General features: G+C 36.9%; 1 protein-coding gene across 3 annotated transcripts in view; it reads left to right on the top strand.

Annotated features, from left to right (window-relative positions):
- RIN2 (Ras and Rab interactor 2) overlaps positions 1–24,490 on the top strand; it is an 85,998-nt gene extending 61,508 nt beyond the window's left edge. For all 3 annotated transcript variants that reach the window (XM_058178327.1, XM_058178329.1, XM_058178330.1), the window contains 5 exons: positions 956–2,080; positions 13,758–14,063; positions 15,529–15,660; positions 20,388–20,551; positions 21,218–24,490. In XM_058178327.1, the coding sequence (XP_058034310.1) occupies positions 956–2,080; positions 13,758–14,063; positions 15,529–15,660; positions 20,388–20,551; positions 21,218–21,538 (2,048 nt within the window). In that variant the 3' untranslated portion in view covers positions 21,539–24,490. The remainder of the gene's footprint in view (positions 1–955; positions 2,081–13,757; positions 14,064–15,528; positions 15,661–20,387; positions 20,552–21,217) is intronic.
- Positions 24,491–25,221: the final 731 nt, after the last annotated feature.

Genomic DNA, 25,221 nt, shown 5'->3' with positions numbered 1-25,221 from the left:
CTAAATATTAGTTTGAGTCATAGAAGCCGTCCCATAGAAGTTATGGAATTAATCCACAGCAGAATTTAAAGCCAAAGGTTCAGTTCTGGCATTGTGACAAGCTATTTTTTAAAACACAATTTTTCTACTTCTGGAGTTATGGGACCCAGTGTTTATAATTTTGATGACTTGTTATATTTGTATTCTGCCTGTGCTTCAAGTAGATTATATAGTTCCCTCCTTCTACCTTAGCAACAAAATGAGCTTCACATTCATATTAAAATTTGAACTTGGGTACTTTCTTTACCGCCAGTTCTAGTCCTTCTTGCCATTAGCCATGGTCTCGCTTAGCATATAGAAACCTAAAATAAGTATGCCACTCTAAACCTAATTATCTGGAGACATAAACCACAGTTCGGCACAATATTTGAATTAAGCCATGTTTGGCATAATGTCTGAGTTAAGCCACTAAAAATTTTATCACAGAGGATCAGATTTAGAAAATGGCCTTTTTAAAAAATGCTGTTGGTATTGATGAACTCTCAAGACAGCTTACTTCTTAGAAAGCCTGGCACATTGCATTCAAGGCAGTGTTCCGTCTGACAAAGAGGATTTCCAGAAGTATTTCTTCTTCTGTGCTTTTAGGAAACAACAAGGCAGATCGTTAGAATTAATGTCAAGCAACACCAACACATCTGAGTTACAATTAGAAAATATTTGGAGCTAACTGATGGGGTGTAGTAGTGCAGAGTTATTCTTGAATGCACTAAGCTTGTGTAGTAGGTAACCCTGGTAAACTGTACCTTGTACTTGACTGTATGTATATTTCCTTTTTTCAACTCCAGGACCCAAAGGTTTCAAGCTGATCCTATAAAATCCCCCCCTCCCCTTTAGAGCAAAACTTTTTGAGTAGAACATTCTAAGCACTAGAGGCATAATATTTGCATTCTTTTGCTAACTAAATAATGACTTTCAGATTTTTGGAGCTCTCCAGCTAACAACAAACTGCAAAAATCTTCACCCCTCCAGAAGCCTCTGCCTTCAGACAGCATTTATAAAAGCTCCCAGCAGCTCTGCCTCATAAATGGAGTTCATTCTATAAGAACCAGAACGCCTTCAGAGCTGGAATGCAGCCAGACCAACGGAGCCCTGTGTTTTATTAATCCTCTCTTCTTGAAAGTGCATAGCCAAGATGTTGGTGGAAATCTGAAAAGATCAGGTCCAAAAGCACAAGATGTGAATGGCCCTGAGAGATCCTGTTCTCCCCCACCCAGGCCTCCCCCACCTTCTATTCATAGCCTTCTTGCACACCCTCAGCTGTCCAGGACTACAAACCAGGCCAGTCTGCCAGAAACTGTCAGTCACAGCAAACACTCCAACTTGGATGTGATACAGAAGAGGCCAACTCCTATCCCACCACCTCGGCTGAAAAAAAAGGCTCTCTCTTTAGCACAGAGCAATGCAAAGAACTCAGCAGTAAATGAACCCAGCCATAATTTGGTGGATGGCACAGAAACTGCCAGCATTCCAGGTGGAGCTCCGCCTCAGCAGAACTTGGAGAGCAAAAACAGCTTAACTACACACCGTGAGTCACAAGTGCAGTGGAATGGAGGCAGGCAAAGACTAAGCAACATGAGCCTTTCCACATCCTCCTCTGATTCTCTGGATTTTGATCGGAGCATGCCGCTCTTTGCTTACGATGGGGATACCAACAGCAGCCTGGAGGAGTTCGAGGGGGAAAGCGACCAGGAGAGCATGGCACCACCCTTGAAGCCCAAGAAAAAAAGGAACGGCTCATTTGTGCTTCCCAAAATTGTCAAATCCCAGCTGAGGAAAATGAGTGGCGTCTTCAGTTCCTTCATGACCCCTGAGAAAAGGATGGTTAAGAAAATAGCAGAAATGTCTCGAGACAAGCGTACTTATTTTGGTTGCCTAGTTCAGGACTATATAAGTTTTCTACAGGAGAACAAGGAGTGTCATGTTTCCAGCACAGACATGCTTCAAACTATTCGGCAGTTCATGACCCAAGTAAAGAGCTATTTATCTCAGAGTTCTGAACTGGATCCTCCCATTGAATCTCTGATTCCGGAAGACCAAATAGGTAAGCAGCTGTGCGGCACCTTTCGCGAGCAAAAATATCCTGTTCCTGTGTCTGCCCTTTCCATCCGGCTTTGAAAGGTCTGGCTCTTGTTCATAAGTGAAGTGGCAGCTCCTTCTCTTGCTTGTCATCCACGCTACTTTTGTTCAGTACCTTTTCTTTAATATAAAATTTTCAGTGGCGTCTTACAAAGCTATGTCAATGAAAAAAAATGTTCTTTGCTCTCACGTGTGACATGAGAATGGGAATGGCAAGAGAAACAAGAATTGTTATTATTACTAAAATTGGGCTCCAGTTTTCTTTCTGGAAAAGAATACAGTATTCCAGAACACTAATGTTAAGAGAAATTTAATTGTGGAAATATAGTAATGTATCAGGCATCATGATTGGGAGTAGCAGTTTTTAGTCATTTTGTAAGATTTATTTATTAATACTTAAAATGTATGTAATCTGATGTTCTATTTTAAAATTTAGCTTATGAAAATGAAACATCAGTAGAAGCAGCAGTACAATAAATAGAAGCACTTTTTCAAGAAACAAACCTTTAAATAGCATCAAACTATAATGCCTTATAGTACGAAATGCAATGCAGGGATAATAAAATCCTACAGGTTTTTTTAAAAAAAACTCAAATCAGAACAAGTGAAGAACAGGTTCTTAAAGTAAAAAAAAAATAGCCTAAGAAAAGGAGATGTTACTTATCTCTGATTTTGTTCGCTTTGTGTTTATATAAGCATTTTATATATTTATGGAAGGGTGTGTATCAAAATCCAAGTTAACTTTTTAGTGTTGTTTCTATTCATTTTTGTAAATATCAGTGGCATCCATTTTGCTTGAAAATGTCCCTCAAGGCAAAAATACTTTCCCTGTAAGCTCATTTCATTGACTTGTTTTCCTTCCCCTTCTCATTGTTTCAGTGTGCTCAGAGTTTGTTGAAAAACTCGCTTGGAATAGTGGTTTCTGGGATGAAAATTTTGGCCTCCCTTAATATTTCCATATGTAGGAGTCAGTGTTGATTCAACACTATTGCCAATGCAATAACAGCTTGTGATTTTAAAAAAATAGTGTCATAACTTTAAGTGAAATATAGTACTTTGTATCAAGATTTTGAAATATGCTTGTGCTTTGTTTAAATGTATAATTTGCATGCCTTGGTGTGTACTCCAAAGTTGAGGAAACAATCTTAGCCTTGGTGATCTGCTAAGTTACTATATTCTTCTTTTGTTAATGCCATTCTGTGTCTGTGTGTGTGAGGTGGGGGCGGGCAGTGCATTTTAGCTGTATGGGCTTAGTTGAACAATTGATGACCCATGCTTAATTTTGCGGAAAGGCAGTTTAAGCAAGCAAGAAATTTTTCTTTTGAACAATTTTGCTGCCTTCACCAATCTTGAGGTTTGCAAATAACCACAACAGAGCAGATGCATCAGATGTTGCTGATTTAGGCAAGAGCTATGTGGCAAATTGAGTCATCTTAGGCAACAAAACAAGACCAGCCTATTCCATAGACTAAATTCAGGCTCCCAATGGCAAATATATAGAAAGAGAGAGGGAAAACAAATATTACAACTAAATAGTTATTTTTTTTCAATTTTTCTTACTTGTTGTTACTTAATTTCTCTACATTTATGTTTCCAGATGAGGCTTACTTCAAATATACTTTATTCTCGGTTCTGTAGGAAGAATTTAGGATAACAGTTTCTGATAAGAGGCCTGGGATATCAGTGCTTACAGAAGGAATGAAATATACTAGTGAAGTAATAGTTTGGTTCATGGTGTGATTTGACAAGTTCTGTGTGCACATGTTCACCGCCTGATCCAATATACTATTTCCAAGAATTCCAAGAAATATTTCCATGCCAGATGTTTCCAGGAAAGTCACAAACAGAATAGTCTTGCCATGCAATTTATTTTGCTTTTAACCACTGAATCTAAAGGTACATTGACATGAACTTGGAAATGCCTTTTAGGAAGCATGGGAAATAATCTGTGGCAGGTTTCATAGGATGAAAAATTTGTCATTGCAATATTGCATAGCGATGTATTAAATATAGATATATGGATTGTGCAAAAGAGCAACCTTCTTTCATTTCTCACAGTCAGATAGTCTTATTCCTCCTCCTTTGCATTGATTCTTCTTTTTATAAGGAAGGGGGAAATGTCTCTGTCTTACAAAGATGTTACAAAGTCAGATTGCTGAAGCTACCAAGTTAATGACTCTGGAGTATTTCAAGCATTCTAGAACAGATATGGACTATCTATGTGGTTCCCAATGTTAAAGAAAACAATTTTCAGTATCCCTCTTCACTCCCTCCCATGTTAAAGTTATGAGAGCAAATGCTGAATAATATCAAGATGGTCATATGGTGAGTTCAGGGAATTACTTCAAACTGCTACTCTTGCTGTTCAATCATTCAAACCTTGGTGATACAGTGGACATAATTCATCCAGGTTGGTCTATCAGTAACTGCATCTTTTAGTTTTTGTAAGTTCATGTTTATATCATTTTGCCTTCTTCTGCTAGGCCTATTTTGAATGCCTTCAGTATTTCCAAGCTTCTCCAGTGACTTGCCATTATGTTCAAAACATTTAAGATGTAACATTCCTAGGTTTTTTAGTGATTTCTAGTAAGTCATTTAGTACTGAATTTTTTGTTCTTGTGGCCAAAGTATTCTCAACCATTTTCTCTAGCACTGCAATGCCAGCACATCCATTTTTCTTTGTTTAGACTTCCTCATCCTCCAACTTTCACAGCCATTTATTACAATAGGAAAAAACTGTAGATTTGACCATGCAAATGGATGATGTCTGCAATTTAACACTTTGTCTAGATCTGTCATAATTATGACAGATTATTATCTTTTCCCCAACTAGTGAATGTCTACTTCACGATTACAGTGATTTTTAAAAACCCTTCTTATTCATCACTATTCAAGGAACAATGTTCTCAGTAAAGGCCAGTCACAATATTGTAAATCCTTAGAAGGAAGACTTTTCCTCCTCCTGATTGCAGCTGATTGTCCCCCATGTAAAGAAATGCAGAGCTGTCTCAGGGAAATACAGGAGAGAGCTTTTTGGTGGGGATTTGGAGAACAGATCACAGTCTTAAGACAGAAGGAAGCATGAGAAAGAAACTCAAAATAATGTCACGTTGATTTTGTTTAGTTCCATAAACTGGAACACTTCTTCAGCTTTCAAGATTAATATCAGCTCTTCAGAGCAAGCCAGGTCAAGAAAGAGGCATGGCAAGGATTCCAGAATTTTTCAGTTTTGTAGTAAGGTGGAGTCACAGAATTCCATTACCTTTGCTGAACCTGACCAGCAGACATCTAACTTACAATGCAATACAAATTATTCATACTGTCCCAGTAAATGTCTTTTTGGCCCACTCTTTCCGGAAGGGTCCAAGTTACTTCAGAAAGAGACACTGAACACATAACAGAGATTTTGCCATGTTGCCACTTTTGTTGCCATGCTGTAGACTGAAACTTGATGTTTTTTTCTGTGTTTGGTTAGACTCACTCATCATCAACACTCTAGACAACCTCATCATTGCTTCATCTCTCAGAGTTTCTCACTGAGCAAAAGAATTTCTCTTGCTTAACAAACAATGAGAGGCTGCTCAAGTACAATCCCTAGCCCATGCTATAGCCATTTCCCAATTCCAGCAGGCAAGCAAATCTTCGTGCCTCCAGGGTTTTAGGAGAAAGCCCAAACACCCTCTGGAAACTTGAAGAGATCTCTTATATGCTTCACACAGATTGATTAAACAGATACCTCGCTCCTAGAGAGAGAAGAGGCTCCAATAAGCTCCAATAGCAGTACAAGAATGCTAACTGTGGCACCCTCAGATCACATCACATTTTCTCCAAGACAAAAACAATGCTGGATTGGGCTTATTTTCTATCATCCCAGAAGGCAAAGATCAGAACAGATCTTGCATCAAAACTACTTGGGAAGTAGGTCAAGCTCATCAGGAGGAACTTCCTGTCTGACAAGTTGTCAGTCAGTTGTAGAACAGACTGCCATATAAAATGCTGAGTTCCCTTTTATAGGTAGTTTTCAAGTTAGGACCTGACTTCCCATGGTAAATTGTTGTGGTGATAAAGAAAGTCATTATGTTACCAGACCTTATTTTATTACCATTCTTACTGAGGTCATTAAGCAATGTCATTTTCTCAGTTGACATTGTTTGCTGGAAACCAGTTGGAAAGCTTGCAAATTTTAATTACGTGACCATAGGATGCCGCAACCAGTTGTAAATACAAATCAGTTGCCAAATGACTGAATTGTGATCATGTGATCAATAATTGCAAGTGCGAGGACAAGCTGTAAATCACTTTTTCTGAGGACATTATAACTTTGAACTGTCATTAAATGAACAATTGTAAGTTAAGGACTACTGTACTTGTGCTACAAGTTTTCAAATTTAGGGTGGATAGTCATCTGTCCATGTTCAACTGAATCCTGCAGTAAACTGTAGGACTAAAAGATCTCTAAGGTACCTTCTACAGTTGCTTTTCTATTAGCACTTAAATTATTTAAGCAGTTCAGTTACTTATTAAATTACCTAACCAATTCTTTGTTTAAATTGATGGGGGTCACTTTAGAATTGGGTTCTGTGATGCTCCATGGAGTGTTCACCCTATCGAAACCATCTCAGTTACTACATAGCAAGAGTGAAAGCCGGATATTTATTTTATTTTATTTATTTATTTATTTTGTCACGATGATATATATAAGCATAAGCATGAAACAACCACACAACATATAAGCGTATATATAATGAAAGGAAACAATAGGACAGGAACGGTAGGCACTTTTGTGCTCTTATGCACGCCCCTTTTAGTCCTCTTAGGAATGGGGTGAGGTGACAGTTTTTGATTAAAGCTTTTGGGAGTTTGAGAAGAGACCACAGAGTCAGGTAGTGTGTTCCAAGCATTAACAACTCTGTTACAAAAGTCATATTTTCTGCAATCAAGATTGAAGCGGTTAACATTAAGTTTGAATCTATTGTTTGCTCTTGTATTATTGCGATTGAAGCTGAAGTAGTCTTTAACAGGAAGGACATTGCAATAGATGATTCTGTGTGTTAAACACAGGTCTTGTCAGAGTCAGCAGAGTTCTAAGTTTTCTAATTCCAGGATTTCAAGTCTGGTGGAATATGGTATTTTGTTGTTTACAGAGGAGCGGAGAACTCTTCTTGTATGGGGTGAGGTAAATGGTAGACAGTTTTTGATTAAAGCTTTTGGGAGTTTGAGAAGAGACCACAGAGTCAGGTAGTGTGTTCCAAGCATTAACAACTCTGTTACAAAAGTCATATTTTCTGCAATCAAGATAGAAGCGGTTAACATTAAGTTTGAATCTATTGTTTGCTCTTGTATTATTGCGATTGAAGCTGAAGTAGTCTTTAACAGGAAGGACATTGCAATAGATGATTCTGTGTGTTAAACACAGGTCTTGTCAGAGTCAGCAGAGTTCTAAGTTTTCTAATTCCAGGATTTCAAGTCTGGTGGAATATGGTATTTTGTTGTTTACAGAGGAGCGGAGAACTCTTCTTGTATGGGGTGAGGTAAATGGTAGACAGTTTTTGATTAAAGCTTTTGGGAGTTTGAGAAGAGACCACAGAGTCAGGTAGTGTGTTCCAAGCGTTAACAACTCTGTTACAAAAGTCATATTTTCTGCAATCAAGATTGAAGCGGTTAACATTAAGTTTGAATCTATTGTTTGCTCTTGTATTATTGCGATTGAAGCTGAAGTAGTCTTTAACAGGAAGGACATTGCAATAGATGATTCTGTGTGTTAAACACAGGTCTTGTCAGAGTCAGCAGAGTTCTAAGTTTTCTAATTCCAGGATTTCAAGTCTGGTGGAATATGGTATTTTGTTGTTTACAGAGGAGCGGAGAACTCTTCTTGTATGGGGTGAGGTAAATGGTAGACAGTTTTTGATTAAAGCTTTTGGGAGTTTGAGAAGAGACCACAGAGTCAGGTAGTGTGTTCCAAGCGTTAACAACTCTGTTACAAAAGTCATATTTTCTGCAATCAAGATTGAAGCGGTTAACATTAAGTTTGAATCTATTGTTTGCTCTTGTATTATTGTGATTGAAGCTGAAGTAGTCTTTAACAGGAAGGACATTGCAATAGATGATTCTGTGTGTTAAACACAGGTCTTGTCAGAGTCAGCGGAGTTCTAAATTTTCTAATTCCAGGATTTCAAGTCTGGTGGAATATGGTATTTTGTTGTTTACAGAGGAGCGGAGAACTCTTCTTGTAAAATATTTCTGGACGCGTTCAATTGTATTTATGTTAGAGATGTGGTATGAGTTCCAGACAGGCGAGCTGTATTCAAGAATAGGTCTAGCAAATGTTTTGTATGCTCTGGTTAATAGTGTAGAGTTTTTGGAAAAGAAGCTATGCAAAATTAGGTTTACAACTCTTAGAGCCTTTTTTGCTATGTGATTGCAGTGGGCTTTGGCACCTAGCTCATTTGATATGAAAACTCCAAGGTCTTTAACAGGGTGGGGGTCATCTGTAAGGTAATGTCCATCAAGCTTGTACTTAGTGTTTGGATTCTTTTTTCCAATATATAAGACTGAGCATTTGCTAGTTGAGATTTGGAGTTGCCAAGTTTTAGACCAATCGGATACAAAGTCAAGGTCTTTTTGAAGGGTAGTAGTATTGTTGGTGGTGTTAAATAGTTTGACATCGTCAGCAAAGAGAACACAATTATATGGTCACAGAGATCATTTATGTATAGTATGAAGAGTGTTGGTCCAAGAACGCTGCCTTGAGGAACGCCACTTTTGACAGGAACAGGATTTGATAGAGCATTGCCAATTTTGACCACTTGTTGTCTGTTTGACAGGAAAGCAGTTATCCAACTGTGAAGAGGTCCTGAAATGCCGTAGGATTTTAGTTTTAGGAGAAGTTTATCATGTACTACTGAGTCAAAAGCTTTGCAGAAGTCTGTGTAGATTGCATCTACATAGACTTCTATAGATACATAGATATCACCACTGGCGCTTTATTTTTAATTTATTACACTATAGTGATATATTATGAATTGTAAGAGTACATTTTAGTAAATAAATAAAGTGAAACGAGAGGTTCTTTTAGGACAAAAGTTCACACAAATATTTGTTTTCGTTAACGTGTTGTGCCTCAAAAATTGCAAAAGAGTGTTTTTCTACAGGAAGCAGATGGACATTCCAGAAGTCAAAGGAAAGCTATTCATACTATTTAAATACTTCCTCTCTGGAGTGGCTAATTGCCTGAGGAGAGGCTTAAAGTAACTCTAGTTAATTAAAAATTGCCCATGTGATAAAACACAAAAGAATTGTATAGTGATAAATAAATAATGTTTGTAGCTACAGTCCTAAACATAATCTCTGGAAAATGCAACATTGTATTTGTGCAGGCTCAGACTATGTCTATAAACAACTTTTATCAATTCAAAACCAGATTTGGATAATCTTTTAAACCAGAGATCATCATTTAGAAACATGTGAGATTTCATGTAGAGCAAACTGAAGTGCAGGGGAAAATGGTTTTGATACTTTCCCCTAAAATCAGATTAATACAGAATAACTGCAAAAGAATAACTGCAAGACTCAATTTTGCTAGTCATTGGCATTATTATTGTTGAATGAGAGCTGTTATCTGCTGGAAGTTGGGGCATCTTTTCTTTATTCTTTTTGGATATGTATCATTAAGTTCAAATGGCTGATTTGTTAAATATCCTAAAGTCTCATTTCTTGTAACTCCTTCTGAATTTGGCTCTTCAGAAAACCTCTCTGCAAGAAGCTGATTCAAGACATGATCATATGCCTGGCAAATAATGGAAGTTAATGGAGTTATTTAAAGTACTTCTCAGTTTCCAGGAATTAGTCATTTAATGATTCAACCACCTCTTTAGCTGAAACCCCGCTTTTAAAATGCTGAGAAAATAACTGTTACGTGTTTTTAGCACAATACAGTACTGAGGGCCACACAGCAACCCTTAAATGTTTTGCTTATCTAATTTTTCCAGAAATTTATATCTTTGTTTTTGCTTTATTTCTCTTACTGCATTTTTCAACCAAAATTTGTCCAAAAGACATTCAACCAAAATTTGCAACTGAGTTTTCATTGGAGTAGTTTTAGAAAATTTTCTTCAGGACAATTGGAGTTTAACTCCTTACCAATGTTTGTTTAGTTAATTTCCTCGTGGATTTTCTTTCTTTTCAAGAGGAGTACCAAAGTGGATTTTGGGGGGATAGTTATGTGTGCATGTGTTTTAGATTGATAGCGGTGTGTGACTATCATTAATTGTTTGAGACAAATTCTTGAGCAACCTGCAATGATTAATTGGATGAACAGGAAAAGAATTATTTTTAGAACGAAACTTACAAAAATTTAGTGTGGCTCATAAAACAACTTCACATATTCCCATTTTACATAACTGCCTTCAGACACTAGTGAAATGCTAGTCCTATCCAGTAACCTTGCCACCAAGGAACCACCCCACTTCTCCCCCAGCCCCTTTCATGTATCATCTGCCAAGCAACTTTTTGTAAAATTACCAAAAATTCTACAAAAAAGGTTTTCCCTCAAACTACTCTTTTAAACTGCATTGATAAGCATCATTGTTGTTGCCGCATCTCTGTTCTTCAAATTGTACTGAGTGGATTAGGACACAGATTGCCATTTGCTAAAGGAGAATCAGAAAAGATAACCCCTCATTGGGATGAAGTGTCAGGAATTGTGAAAAAATAATGTTCAGAGGGAGTGAAGCTAGAGGCAACTGATAAAAGTTCTCCTTTTTGGTTAGTGCCAAGAGGTATACAAATATTCATTCAAGGTTACAAATATTGACAGTCTGTATACACAATACATAGTGTCTCTGGAAAACAGTGTTGCAGTTTATTCAGAGATTCCAACTGTTTGGGAACCTTGTACATAGAAAGTGTGGGAGGAAAGGATGGATAGTCTGTCAAAACAAAGATGTTTACACCATTTCCTCCTTTTCAGGAAAAAAAATCAATGTTGATGCTTGTGTGGGTGTGTGGCAGTGACTTTGTTGCTGATTGGCTTTGTCTTTCAATGTAGAGAGAGAGGCCAAACCTTTTTTTCACTCTAACACAGCCCCCAGATTTGCAGCTTGTGTATCATATTCGCAGCTGTAGTTTCCTGCATTATCACCAATGTTCTTCCCACCCCGAAATATAAGTTCATTTTATTAAGAATTTTTTTATAACAAAACTTCATATTTATAATTGATGTTTATTTTTTCTCCACCACCGCTTTCAGCTTTTCAAATGGTTATTTTTTAAAAAAAGTATGCTAGTGCATTTATGCATAATTATCCATTACTCTGAAAATAATCACCATAAGTCAATTACAAAAGGCTTCTTTACTCAGGAAGCTTATATCCTGTGACAATATCTTTAACATCATCAAACATCAACATCTGCTTCTGCAGGTCCTTGGAAAGGACTTAATAGGTGAATAAAAATGCCAAATTCAGTCTAAACATCTGACATCTGCAACAATATGGATTAAAAATGCCAAATTAAGTCTCGTAGAAAGTTAGCACCCCAGAAGAATGAAATATTTTAGGAAATATTAAAAAGGCAGAATATTATATTTCACTGGATGAGAAAAGGAGAAACATGCTCTTGGAAAGCAGCCCCCACCTTTGTTACTAGCCCCTGAAAGACTGGGCCATCTTATCTACAAGACAAAAGGCCTTCAGCTCCAGGGTGATAGGATTAGCCCTCACTCAATATACAAACCAGGACAAAGCCATTAAGCCATAACAGGGATTGCCCAACACACTTTCAGAATACAAACATTTTCATTACAAAGTTACCTAGCAAGATTCAACCAAGCCTGGGACACAGCCTACATGGTTAGCTGGACCCCCGCATAGCCTCCTGGGAGTCTGACAACCAATAGGGTATATTTCTTGCACAGGAACAGGAAGCTCTAGGGCAAGGCCCAAGAGAGGGTATAAATCTCTCTCTCTCTCTCCACTCCATGTGTTCAGCTGTACCAGGACCATGTGCTTAATGGTTCTGCTCCATCCTTTCAAGCAGCCTCCATGTTTCCAGTGTCTTTCTCCCCACTTGGATCTGAACCCAGATGGACATTTCTTCCAACAGTCTGAACATCTGGCTGACTGCATTGTGCAACCAACCATAATAATAACAAACGTATTGGTGCTCAACTGTCAGTGACGTTAGGATAATTTCTATGTGTGAAGAGAGCAAGAAAATAATGGAGATATAATGTAGCAATTAATATTAAGGATAAGATTTAAACTAGGTGTTTTCAAAAATGGACTGAATGTATTTCCTGGAGCCCAAAAGAAGGACCAGTTGTTTATGGAGTATCTAGTTTTCTAGTTGAGTATTACGTTATGACAAGCAAAAATTAAAGGGCAGAATTAATCAGTTGGATTGATATAGATAGATGATATAGATAACTCCAAATAAATGTGAATCTTGTGTCCATAGAGTTTAAATCTTGTGTCCAATGTGTCCTCATTCAGCCCGGATATCTGAATTATAAATGTCCCTAGCTTCAGAAAGGGAGGGAAAAAGGAGGATTTAGGAAATTACAGAGCAGTCCAAACCCAGGAAGATTTTAAAGAAAATCCCGAAGAGTTCAGTCTGTAAACATTTTGAAAACAATGTAGTAGTGAAGAACTAGTAGTAGTGAAGGACAAGTCTTGCTAAACTAATGTTAGTATATTTTTAGGCTGCTACAAATATAATATCTCTTACTTTCAATAAAGCATTTGACTAAGTACTCCATAGTATTCTGTTTAGCAAGGTACTGGTAGTTAAATGTGGCCTGTATGGCCTGACAATTAAGTGGATGACTACCTGGCTTAAAGGTAATTTTCAGAAAATGCTCAGTAATGATTCCTCATTAAATCTGGAGAGAGATATTGGGTGGATTGTCACAAGGTTCATTCTTGGGATCTGTACTCATCAGCATTTTTATTAAGGTTAGATGAAGGGATGGAGGAAGTGCTGATTAAATATGCAGATAACACAAAGGTAGGGTACACAAATGATTTTGAGAAACCACATAATTTTATAGTAAAGTAATTAAGAATTTCTCACAAGCTTGCAAGACAAGTTGACAAAATATATTAAGTCTGGATTGTTGTTCTTCTAGAGCTTTAATATCATGCTTCAGATGCAGAAGTTATAATTATAATTATATATTTAGCTGAAGATATAATTCTTTATATATTACTAAGTCAGCCAGGAAAAAAAATTCTTCCAAATGGAAGGTATTTTTGTTTTCTGTCAAAAACCAAAAATAGTAAATAAGACAGGAGCATGATTTCTCTTTTGAGAGCTTCATTCTGAATCATCTCCAAGCTGTAAGAAAATATTCAGATTCGTTACTTCTATAGTTCTGGGATTCAAGAAAATCTGTTCATTTTATAACAGATTTATAATGAACAGATTTTTATTTTACAATTTTGTCTTTATTCATGTTAAGTTGGATGACAATGGCCATTTTTTCTTGTTGGAAAAGTGTTTGGTAGAGTGTTTTTAACATTAAAATTGTTTTTAAAATTTAATGAAATAATTTTCTTGGATGAAGAAATTAATTTTTTTTCTTTTTATGGGGAAAATAAAATCGGCTTCTTTGCCAGGTAATGTTCTTATCTGTCTTTTTTTAGATGTGGTATTAGAGAAGGCCATGCATAAATGTATCTTGAAACCCCTCAAGGACCATGTCGAGATGATGTTGAAAGAATTCCATACAGCTGATGGCTCATGGAAGCAGTTGAAAGAGAATCTTCAACTTGTCCGGCAGCGAAATCCTCAGGAGCTGGGTGTTTTCGTCCCAACACCAGATTTCGTAGATGTTGAAAAGATTAAAGTCAAATTCATGGCAATGCAGAAAATGTACTCTCCTGAAAAAAAAGTTATGTTGCTATTAAGAGTGTGCAAACTGATTTACACTGTGATGGAAAATAATTCAGGTAAATGTTAGATTTGGCCAAAGAGTTTTAAGCTATTCAGAGAAGTTTCTGTAAAATGAAAAGCATTTCATCTGCCAAGAAAAAAAAACCATTTTCTTTATTTCTGATGTATTGTAGTATCATACACTGATATAGTATTTTAGACAGTCTAAATCTTGGCTCCAGATGAGGTAAGGTGACATATTTTTTCCCAAATCTTGGTGCAATTCAGACTGTATCAGATTTCTGTATGAATAGGGCTAGATATTTTGAATGTGTTGGGGGGAAAATAAGAATTTTAGTTGTCATTAACCATGTTTCAGATTTCCTTTTGTGAATACTTTATAGAGGTAATTATAAAGATGCTTATTGGTCTGAATTTAAATGGTGTGTCACTGTTGTGTGAGAAAGGCCTTTCATATTGGTGAAAACTCACATTGCTTTTAAGCATCAAAATAAATATATGGAATATTCTGTGCTTCTTTGGAAATTGCAGTTATACTCCCACCTCCATATTCACTGCTGAAAAAGGCATTCATTCAATAAACACCATTGTAATTGCTGCTGTTGTGTTACTATATATTGAAGACTGTTACAAAATGCTTAATGCAAAAGTCAACTATTTTTTACCTTTTATACTGGATGATTAATAATAGCTTAGAATCTCTGGTATCTTCATACGTGATATAAGATCTCCATCTTAGAAGTTGAGTCCAAACTGACCCCTTTGGTCAATGTAAACAATAATCTTCCAATCCTGATAATGCAAGAATTATGTTGTGGAGTTCAATTATTTGAAAATTTTTGAGGACATTTACGAACATGGATGGATGAATGAGATTCTTTTATATAAAAAAATTTGGTTTTTTAAAAAATCAAATGTTTAAGATACTATTCCTCTTTTACTAGTCAAAAAATCCTAAGTAAAAAAAGTGCTGTTGCTATCAGCATTAAAATCATGAATTGGTGATTTTGAAATCTACTTTTGTACTTCTCCAATAATAAGAAGATGTACAATGAGCCAACTTCTGAAATTAGTTAATAGAAGGTTATGAAGCTAATCAGGAGCCTTATAATATCAGGTTGTCAAATTTGTGTGGACTATTAAACTAGTGATTTGATTCATGAAGTATTTCAATATGTGAACAAGCGACAATTTGCTTAAATTGTTGAGCTATTTGTTCTTAGTGTATTGGTTCTGTATTACATCCTGCTTCTTTAAGGAACTCTGTTGAGACATGGCTATTGAGAGCATCTAAATGATATAAGAATAAATTCCTCCTCTATAAGCAAAGTTAAGGCTGAATCCAAAAGCTCCATGAGTTCCTATAAACCTCAGGCTATATTCAGTGACAATATTATAGGTATCTGATGTTTGTTATGGGTAAAAATGAAAGTGACGAGCACAGCTTTTACAAATGGAGAACAGCAAAAAGATCTGCTATTGTTTGCGTTTGCCTCTCTACATTTCCTATCCTTTCCCTAGGGAGAATGTATGGGGCTGATGACTTTTTGCCAGTGCTGACCTATGTTGTGGCTCAGTGTGACATGCTTGAGTTAGATGTTGAAATTGAGTACATGATGGAACTGCTGGACCCATCCTTGCTGCATGGAGAAGGTAATGTCCTTGAAACTTTAAGAATGATGACTTTTCTCCCAGGAATGTGATTACTGATAGTATGTCTGAATAGAGAAGCTTGAAAAGTATGCCAAGGCTTCTAACTTGTTACCAACTGCTTATCAAAAAAGTCCTACAAAACAAAACAAAGAGATAACCAAACCAAATGAAATTAAAAGTATTTTTCCCAGTTGCTATGAGAAGTAAAAGGAGGGCATTTTTTAATCAAATACGTGAGTGTCTATGTGTCTGTATGTGTATACTTGGAAACTGGAAAATCTGTTAGCCTGTTAATTTAGATTATAATAGCTACAATATGTTAACATGTATTGCTTGAACAAAAACTCTGATTCAATGTGACTTTCCTCACAACAAAACAAACAAGCTATGGTATATCTCTTGTGATATCCAGTTGTGTTTCTGAAAGTCTCTCTTACTGCATTCGTTCCATTAATATGGAAAAGGGGTTTTTCATATTTATGTTTTTGAGTGTCAATTAAAAATTTTCTTTCTGCGTTATAGAAGCGGATTACTTCAGATTTGTATTTCTGTTTTGAGAGCCAGGAAAGTCCACAGAGTAGTCTGACTGCCAGCAGTTGCCATGGTTAGATGACATAGACTAGGGGTGTCAAACTCAATTTCATTGAGGGCCGTATCAGGGTTGTGTTTGACCTCAGGGTGGTGGTGGTGTGTGTGTGTGTGTGGCTGGAGGCGTGGCCAGCTTGACATCACTCATCAAGGGTCCATTTATGGCTGTGACAACCTCCTGCAGCCCTTTGCCAGTGAAAATGGAGCTCAGGGAGTCCGTGCTTGGCTTGCCAGGCTCCGTTTTCGCTGGCAGAGGGCTGTCACAGCTGAAAACGGAGCCTGGGAAGCTCGTGTGGCCCTCCTGAGCTCCGTTTTCACTGGCAGAGCACCATGGGCCAGTTCTTCACTGTTTCCAGTGCCACGGGCCAAATCTAAACACCCCAAGGGCCAGATCTGGGCCCTGGGCCCCCGGGCCTTGAGTTTGACACCCCTGGCATAGTATTATTATTATTATTATTACTACCCCTGGCGTAGTAGTATTTGAACATAGAGCTTTTTAATATTTAAATTTTATTGTGTTTTACTAATCTAGATGAAATGTCAATATATATTGCTAGTCCATCTGTGATATGCGGTACACTAAATAAATAAATGTATTTCCATTATGTAATATGCTTCTCTAAAACACATGCACCAGCAGCAAGACTAACGATCTTTATAACAGTTTGGAGTGTTTAGAGCTTAGGATGTAAAATAAAATTAGCACGAATCACTATAGGAGCATGTTTGCAAAATCAGTCATGGATTTGCTCGGTGGATAAAAGCACTGAAGACAGTCCACTAGTATTTGTTTAATCAAAAGTTTGCATTAGCAACCTCAGGCTTGTTCAAGAGAGATAATCCTGAAAGTTTCATACTCAAAATAAGCAGGAGTGATATTAAAAGGCATTCATTAAGGAAGCATTCCTTGTTATTCTTTTTTTTTTCTCAATTCCAGTATTCTTCATTTTTTCAAGACTTCCATTTATTTACAGGTCTTATATGGCTACCTATCGCATAAATGGCCCTAGATAGCTGTCAACAATCAATAAAATACAATTAAAAACATATCTCCCCCCTGCCCCCAGAGCTAGACCAGACCTTCTCACAACTCAAGCCCCCATTCTAGACCAATGCTTGGAGAAAAGCTAGGTCTTCCTAGTTCTCCCAAAGTGTAAAAAAAGTAGGGGTCCCACTGATTTCTGGTGGGAGACTGTTCCAAAGGCCTGGAGCAGCCACTGAGAAGACATGCCTCCAAAGTCCCATTAAATTGCAACATTGAAGTGGGGAATTGGAACATACTCACCCTATCTACCTAGTGGGTTGAGCAGATATCCTTGGGAGCAGGGGTGAAATGCTCCCGGTTCGAACCAGATCGCGTGATCCGGTAGCGATGAGGGTGGGTAGTTTGGAGAACTGGTAGCAAAAATCTCTGCCCACCTCCAACCTCCCACGTTTCGCTGTTCCTCTTCTCTGTCCCTGAAGCTCTCGGTGGTGATATAGCTGCGAACGGCCTTAAATGACTGCCGTGGTGCTTCAAAGGGCCGCGCTACAGCTGATCAGCGCTGTAGGCGGCTAGTAGACCAGTGTCTCTATTTTTAAAGAAGGTAGACCGGTGCCTCCCAAAAAAGGGCAATTGGTAGACTGGTGCCTCTATTTTTAGAGAAGGTAGACTGGTGCCTCCCAAAAAAGGGCAATTGGTAGACCAATGCCTCTATTTTTAAAGAAGGTAGACTGGTGTGCTCCCAAGTTTTGTATACTTTATTATTATTATTTATTATTATTATTGGCCATGTCCATTCAATCACCTGACTACCAAGCCACGCCCACCAATTAAGCTATGCCCACAGAATCGGTAGGGAAAATTTTTAGATTTCATCCCTGCTTGGGAGAAGTAGTCCCACAAGTAATCTGAACCAATTTTTCATATCCCATGCAGAGATTCTTCTTACCCTCCCCAATGCATGTGAACTCCAGACAGAACACATAAATGTCCTAAATTATGTCGTCTCAACAATGTGCTGCATTCATATTCTTGCAGTCCTGCCACAGGCATTATTGTATTCCCTGAGTGGATTTTTGCGTATTAGCACAACTGGCCCTGTGCAGATATTTTCTCCCAGCTTGCCTGCAGATTCTATTGATTTAATACTTGATTTGGAGTTCCCTTATCTCAGGAAAAGATACAGCTGCTTTAAAGAGAAAAGGAGGGCTGAGAGAAATGACAGAGAGAGGTTTCTAATTTAGGATGATCTCATTCATAGCTGGATCTTTGAATCAGTGCATTGCATTAGTGTCATGCAATAGGGAGGCAATTAGGTACTTCTTTTATTGCACTTTCAGGTTTTTGTATATTACCCTTTAGATACAGTATATAGGTCAATGATTTTGTCAGAAAAAGCATGTTGTGAGAAAGAAGCATGAGTAGTATCCCTCTCCAGTCTGTATTAATGTAGCCCAAACCGTATTTATCTTAGCATGTGCATAACCTCTAGAGAAAAACATATAAATCTGTCTATTCCCTATAAATATCTGTTGACTCTTCTGTTGGGAGTAAGTAGCATTCAAAGTGATTGCAAGCATTTTCAGAAGATATTTGCATTTTAAAGAGGGCCTAGAGTATGTCTTTCATTCTAAAGAACTATTTCTTTAGATTCAGTGATTTGATCCAGCATGTGTCTAGAACAGAGAAAAACATTCCAGAGACTCTTTCCTTCCAGTCCCAAGACAGATGAAAACAAAAGAATGCCGAAGCAGTTAAATCTGGACAGAAACTTCCCTTTCCAAGAGAAAACAAAAACAACTTCAGCTCAGCTGCTTGCCAAGAGGCTCGATGCTGATATTTGCTAGGCCACCAAAGAACATCAGGCTTTCTCTTTCCCAAACCCCTGGTGGCTGAGGAGAGGCAGGCATAATAATTCCCTCTCTAGTGAAAGAGCACTAGCTTAGAGGGGCTGAGAGAAATGTCCCAAAACTCCATAATTCCTAAGGATATTCCCCACCTTCAGCTGGACATAAATGTGATTGCATACAATAGCACATATATGCACAGGGATATATTACCTTTGCACATGTAAATCATCTCTCTCTCTCCCACAGATTGCTATGTTTTGTTCCCATGGGCAATTGATTTGCAGTGATTTTTAACCTTTTTCATTAGAAAGAAAAGATCTGAATCACCTCCTTTACTGCTTCCCCCACCCTTTCTTTTTTTTTTCTTTTTGGCTTTGAATTAGTCTTTTAAAAATGCTACTGCCTTTCCATTCAGTTTTCTAGACAGCAGTTTGAGAAGCACCGTTGCCTTCTGCCTAGAATTTAGGGGGAGTGACTGTCCCAAAATTACCCAGCTACCTTTCATGCTGAAAGTGAGACTTAGAGCTCAAGTTCCACCATTCCTAGACCAGCATCTTAATCACTAGATCAATCTGATTTTACTCCTGATGAAATTCAAACTGATCAAGTGAAAAGCAAGTGAAAAACACTGCCAGAGACTTTATGTGGGTCATAGATTCTCAATTTACCCATCCCTGCTTTTAGGTGATAATGTAAAGCTTCTGATTTACCTGTTATATTTGTGCAAGACTAACAATGGATGAAGATAGAAACTAAAGGAACAGAAAAGTTGTAATTCACAACTGGCATAACTATTTTGAAGCTTCCTTTTTGCTGTATAAGCATTTCTGCTGCAGAACTTCTCTCCTTTGTAGAATATTCTCAAGATGTAAACATGTATCTTCGGTATTCATGACATTTCAAACAGATCTCTTGAACCTCACTAGAGTCTAAATCAGAGGTCTCCAACCTTGGCAACTTTAAGACTTGTGGACTTCAACTCCCAGAATTCTGGGAGTTGAAGTCCACAAGTCTTAAAGTTGCCAAGGTTGGAGACCCCTGGTCTAAATGAACTATTACTTTTTACAGTGCTGTGCTATAATGGAAAACATGATAGTTAAATAGCCTTTAAAGACTTGATCTCCTCACTAAGAATCCCTAACAAGTTTCTGAGAAATCTAAGGACTCTGACAGGTTTCCAAATAACTGCCAAACTATTTTATTTGAGTTTCTTCCAAATTAATACTTCGTAGAAATTATGGATATGGTTTTGATTTATTCCTCCACGTGTAACCAACTGATTATTTCTCTCCTTGTAATTTTCACAGGAGGCTACTATTTGACGAGTGCATATGGAGCGCTGTCCTTAATTAAGAATTTCCAAGAAGAGCAAGCAGCCAGACTGTTGTGTTCAGAGGCCAGAAATACTCTCAGGCAGTGGCATAAGCGGAGAACAACAAACAGAACAATCCCATCTGTTGATGATTTTCAGGTATCGTTTATGTTTTCCGGAAAGTGATTTTTCTGGTTTGTACAAGATAGAAGACTGGTGTTATAGAGTGCATAGCACCGTACAGATGATTTCCCCTAGCTGACCTTAGTTAAGCAACCCTTCCTTTGAAAAAATCAAATGCAATGTATCAGTTGCATTCAGAATTAAAAACAGGAAGAAAGATTTAACTCGACTAACAAAAAACATAGAGGAGATGCATGTGGTCTTTTCCTAAGTCTTGGCCTAATGACTGCAACTAAGACTACCAAAAGTGCCATTACTAAGTAGTGAGATCATGTGATATTTCTCTTATTGACCGCATTGCTCAGTGATGGAAATTTCAGTCCGTTAGGGCTGTTAAGTGACGATTGCCTGAATTACAAGGACAAATTGTATTCCAGCATGCATACTTTGCATTTCTTTCCTCCCTTCTTTATCAGCTCCTTCCTTCCTCTTTTTTTCTCTGAACCCATCATATGTTCCCTCAGAGTCTTTGCAATACCCATTTGCATATTAATATTATGCAACACCACTCTGAATAATACCTTCCTATTTTGATGATGATGATGATGATTCCTTTATTTGTACTGGTGCAAAATGCAGCATTGAATGCTTTGCTACCGATTGTACATTTTAATTTTTTCCATATATTTTCCCACTCCCCAGAACTACCTACGAGTTGCGTTCCAGGAAATCAACAGTGGCTGCACAGGAAAAACATTGTTAGTGAGGCCATATATTACTACAGAAGATGTGTGTCAGCTCTGTGCTGAGAAGTTTAAAGTGGATAATCCTGAGAACTTTAGCCTGTTTCTTTTTATTGATGACACTTGGCAGCAACTGACAGAAGATACCTATCCCCAAAAAATCAAAGCTGAACTGCACAGTCGGCCACAGCCTCAGGTCTTCCATTTTGTGTATAAACGCATCAACAGTGATCCTTATGGGGCAATATTCCAGAATGACAACCGTGACCAAAATACATAAAGCTAATTATTTTAATTGTTATATAAACTGACTGGGAGTTGAAATTAAATGATCCATATTCTCTAAACCCTACTGATCAGTAAAAGTATGAATTATGAATTGCCATCAGTGATTATACATAATCTACAAAAAAAAAAATGCTGTGATCCAGCTTTACGGGCTCTTCAAAAGCAAAACATAGCATCCACCAATTCTAATCTGGCATGGTGGCTTCTCAGATGTTTTGCAGTGCCATCATCTGCAGATCTGTAGTGGGTTTCATATCTTTATTTTATGCATTATTTTCAATTGCATATGCAGTGGATCCAACTTCTTTTAAACTAACTGTTAAGTTGACCATTTAATCAGTGTATAAATGCATTATTTTCTGATGCAGAGCATCAGTAAAAATATGGATAACAGCCTTTTTTAAAAATAGTTGCTTTATTATTATTTTATTGAAAGCAACTTTTTATATATATTTCAAGAAATTTTATAGCAGTTGCAGGTAAACTGTCATGTTTGTAAAGTATTTTTTTAATGATAAAATATTCTATAATTATGCATGTGATTTTTAACACAAAATAGAAAATAAATCTCTTGCTGGTTTTAGAGTAAGTGATGTTTTTTATTTAATTATGTATTAATATCTAGCTTTCTAAAATGTCAAACCATATTTTTAAAAATGATTTTGTAAGCAGCTTATTTTCAGACTTGGTTATTCAGACTTCAATTATAAGAAGATGGTTACGTCCAACAGTCATGTTTTTAGAAAAGATGGATATATCAATTAGGTTTGGTAAAAAGAGGAGGTTTAGTTTAAGAATCACATATATTAAGGAAGAAGAAAATTGAAGAAACAACTTGGATAAGCAGTGAAACATTTCAAACAAACAAACAAAAAGAAGTCCATTTGCCATGACTCAACTTCCAGACATATAGTAGGGAGATGTTGAGAATCAGAACAGGTTTTTTTCATCTTTATTTATTTTCTTTTTCTCCTTAGTAGTTCAGTACATATTTGCAGAATTGTGATTTGGTTTCCAGGAGGACAGCCTGTCACTATATAAAACATAATATTGTGAAACTATATCTGGTCTGACATATAAGACTTCTTCTAAAACATGAAGAAATTTGTGAACTAATCATTTTTTATTTTTAAAACAGTATAGCTGTAGAAATACTGCTTAGACATCTGTTGTGTTAAAGACGGCAGGAAAATGTTGATCCGTTAAAGGTTTTGCCAAAATTCAGAAGCAAGCACCCTCAAACACTATTAAAACTGTAAAGTTTGCTTTTAGTAAGAATTTTGATAGAAATTGTACTTTTCTACTTAAAAATATCAGAGCTAAGAATTTACATTACTCTGTAGCAGATTTACCAAGATGATAGAACAGTAAACACTCTTTCAGCTTGCATTTTTGTATGTCATCTGTTTTTAAAACATTTTCTTTAAGTTCCCAAACTATATGCAAGTGAAATTCTATTCTGTCCGTTCATAACTAGCAAGGTTCCACACACACCCCAGCATAGGCAATACCAACTTCAGTGTAAAAGATATGAGGAACAACTTCGTCCCTGCAGCAGTTAAATTGTTCAAGGCTAAAATTCTTGGCATGAGGCTATATGAATGTCAGATGTGTAGTATTTACAAAATGTTCTCATTCCTTGAACGAATACAAACAAAATTCTTAAAATCAATAGCACATACCCACCTCACAAGGTTGTTGTTTGGGGAAAATAGGAGAAGGAAGGAGTATTATGAATGTTTATTGCCTTACTTATAAATACAAAGGGATAAAAAATCTCATCATAAAATAAAAATAAATATCCCTTACTCCTCATTCTGTTTGTTAACAAAAAGATTGAACTGTTAAAGTTTGAAACTGAACGTATCACAATAATTGTCAGAAAACAACTTCTGAAGTGTGAAATTATGACTTCTTCAGGAAGCAAAGAATCACAGAGATTAAACAGTTGACATTTAGTGATAGGAGAAAAGTTTCAAATAACAGATAATAGTAAGAGATAAACATGGACAAGATTTTGAATCACTTATTTTAAAGTGATGCCTCCTTTTCTATGTAAAAAGAGAAAACAACTTTCTGCATTTGGAAGAGAAATTCTCCTAACTAGACAATATGAACAATTTAATATTTAAACGCACGTCAGAACAATGACATTAGAACTCTTTTAAGTGTGACAATCCAGAACTTACATAATAAATTACTGAAAATGCTGGATTATATATCCCCATTTGTAAAATAAAAAAAAAAGACTTCCATTATTCTATTTAACTCAGAGGTGGGTTTCAGCAGGTTCTGACCAGTTTTGGAGAACCAGTAGTGGAAATTTGGAGTAGTTTGGAAAACCGGTAGTAAAAATTCTGACTGGCCCAGCCCCCATCTATTCTGTGCCTCCTGAGTCCCAGCTGATCGGGAGGAAATGGAGATTTTGCAGTAACCTTCCTCTGGATTGGGGAGGGAATGGAGATTTTACAATAACCTTTCCATGCCCACCAAGCCATGCCCACAGAACCGGTAGTAAAATTTTTTGAAACCCACCACTGATCTAACTGGACAATTAGGATGCCTTGCAAATTTCTGAGGAATTATTACAGTATCTTAATATACTGGGGCTATCAAAAATATCTAACCTATATATACTAGTATGTTCTGTTGCACAAGATGTGTATGCTTTATGTCAATTTGCCGTGTAATTGTTGATTCAATGTATTTTTGTTTAATTTAATAAATGATAAAACAAACCTTCTCTACATGGTAAACCAATAATACATGGGCTGCATAAATCCAGATAACCAGCTGGATAGCAACAGAGACACAGAACTACCTCTTTGCTGCCACCAATTGCCATCTGGATTTTTCTCACCCAGTCTTAACATTGCAAATGTATTTTTGTCAATATGTCAAAATGCATAGGATTATGCTGCAAATAAAGCTATTGATGAAACTGCTTCCAACTAAACAAGCTTATACTTGTTTCAAGCTATGCTACGTTTTTCTATAAGCAGCTTTTTGTCCGTATATAATGATAAAAGCACCTTTAATATACAATAGCCCAAGGATACAGTATTGACATTGGCACTAAAGAAAATATTTTCTCATAAAGCAATAGTTTTGAAAAAATTCAGCTCCGCTCTATCAATTGGTAAAGCAGGAAGCTAACTTTGCAAGTCCAGAGACAGAAGATTGATACTATTTTTCCCTAACAAATACCATTTTGGAGTATACAACAGAAAAATAATACTTACCTTTTTAGTTCTCTAAACTAGTTACCTATAAATTTTAGGCTCAATGTTTAGTTTTCCTAAACAGCCAAAAGGAGGAGCAAGGACATGCAATAAGAATGACCAGAGATGTCTAATCAGATACGTCTATTGGCACAAGGTCTAGAAACAGGAGATCTGAGCTCACATATTCCACCCACTCAACCTTTTGAAGGTGGAAGAAGGAAAATCAGTCACCACGGAGGCCTAGAAAGACCTAATATTCAAACTCCCACTTTGTATATATTTTCATAACCTATTTGACCCTGCACAATGCTAACTATGGATAAACAACACTTAGCTATAGATGACTCAAGGAACCAAGAGGTGTCATGTGTACAGGAGTGGTCATTACAAGTAGAATCTCAGACTTCATTATTTTTAATTCACAAATAGTTTGATTGGGATCACAGGCACC

Source organism: Ahaetulla prasina, chromosome 3, assembly GCF_028640845.1.
Source record: "Ahaetulla prasina isolate Xishuangbanna chromosome 3, ASM2864084v1, whole genome shotgun sequence".
Classification (NCBI taxonomy): domain Eukaryota; kingdom Metazoa; phylum Chordata; class Lepidosauria; order Squamata; family Colubridae; genus Ahaetulla; species Ahaetulla prasina.
Note: the sequence above shows the minus strand (reverse complement) of the source record. Positions and strands in the feature narration are given on the sequence as shown.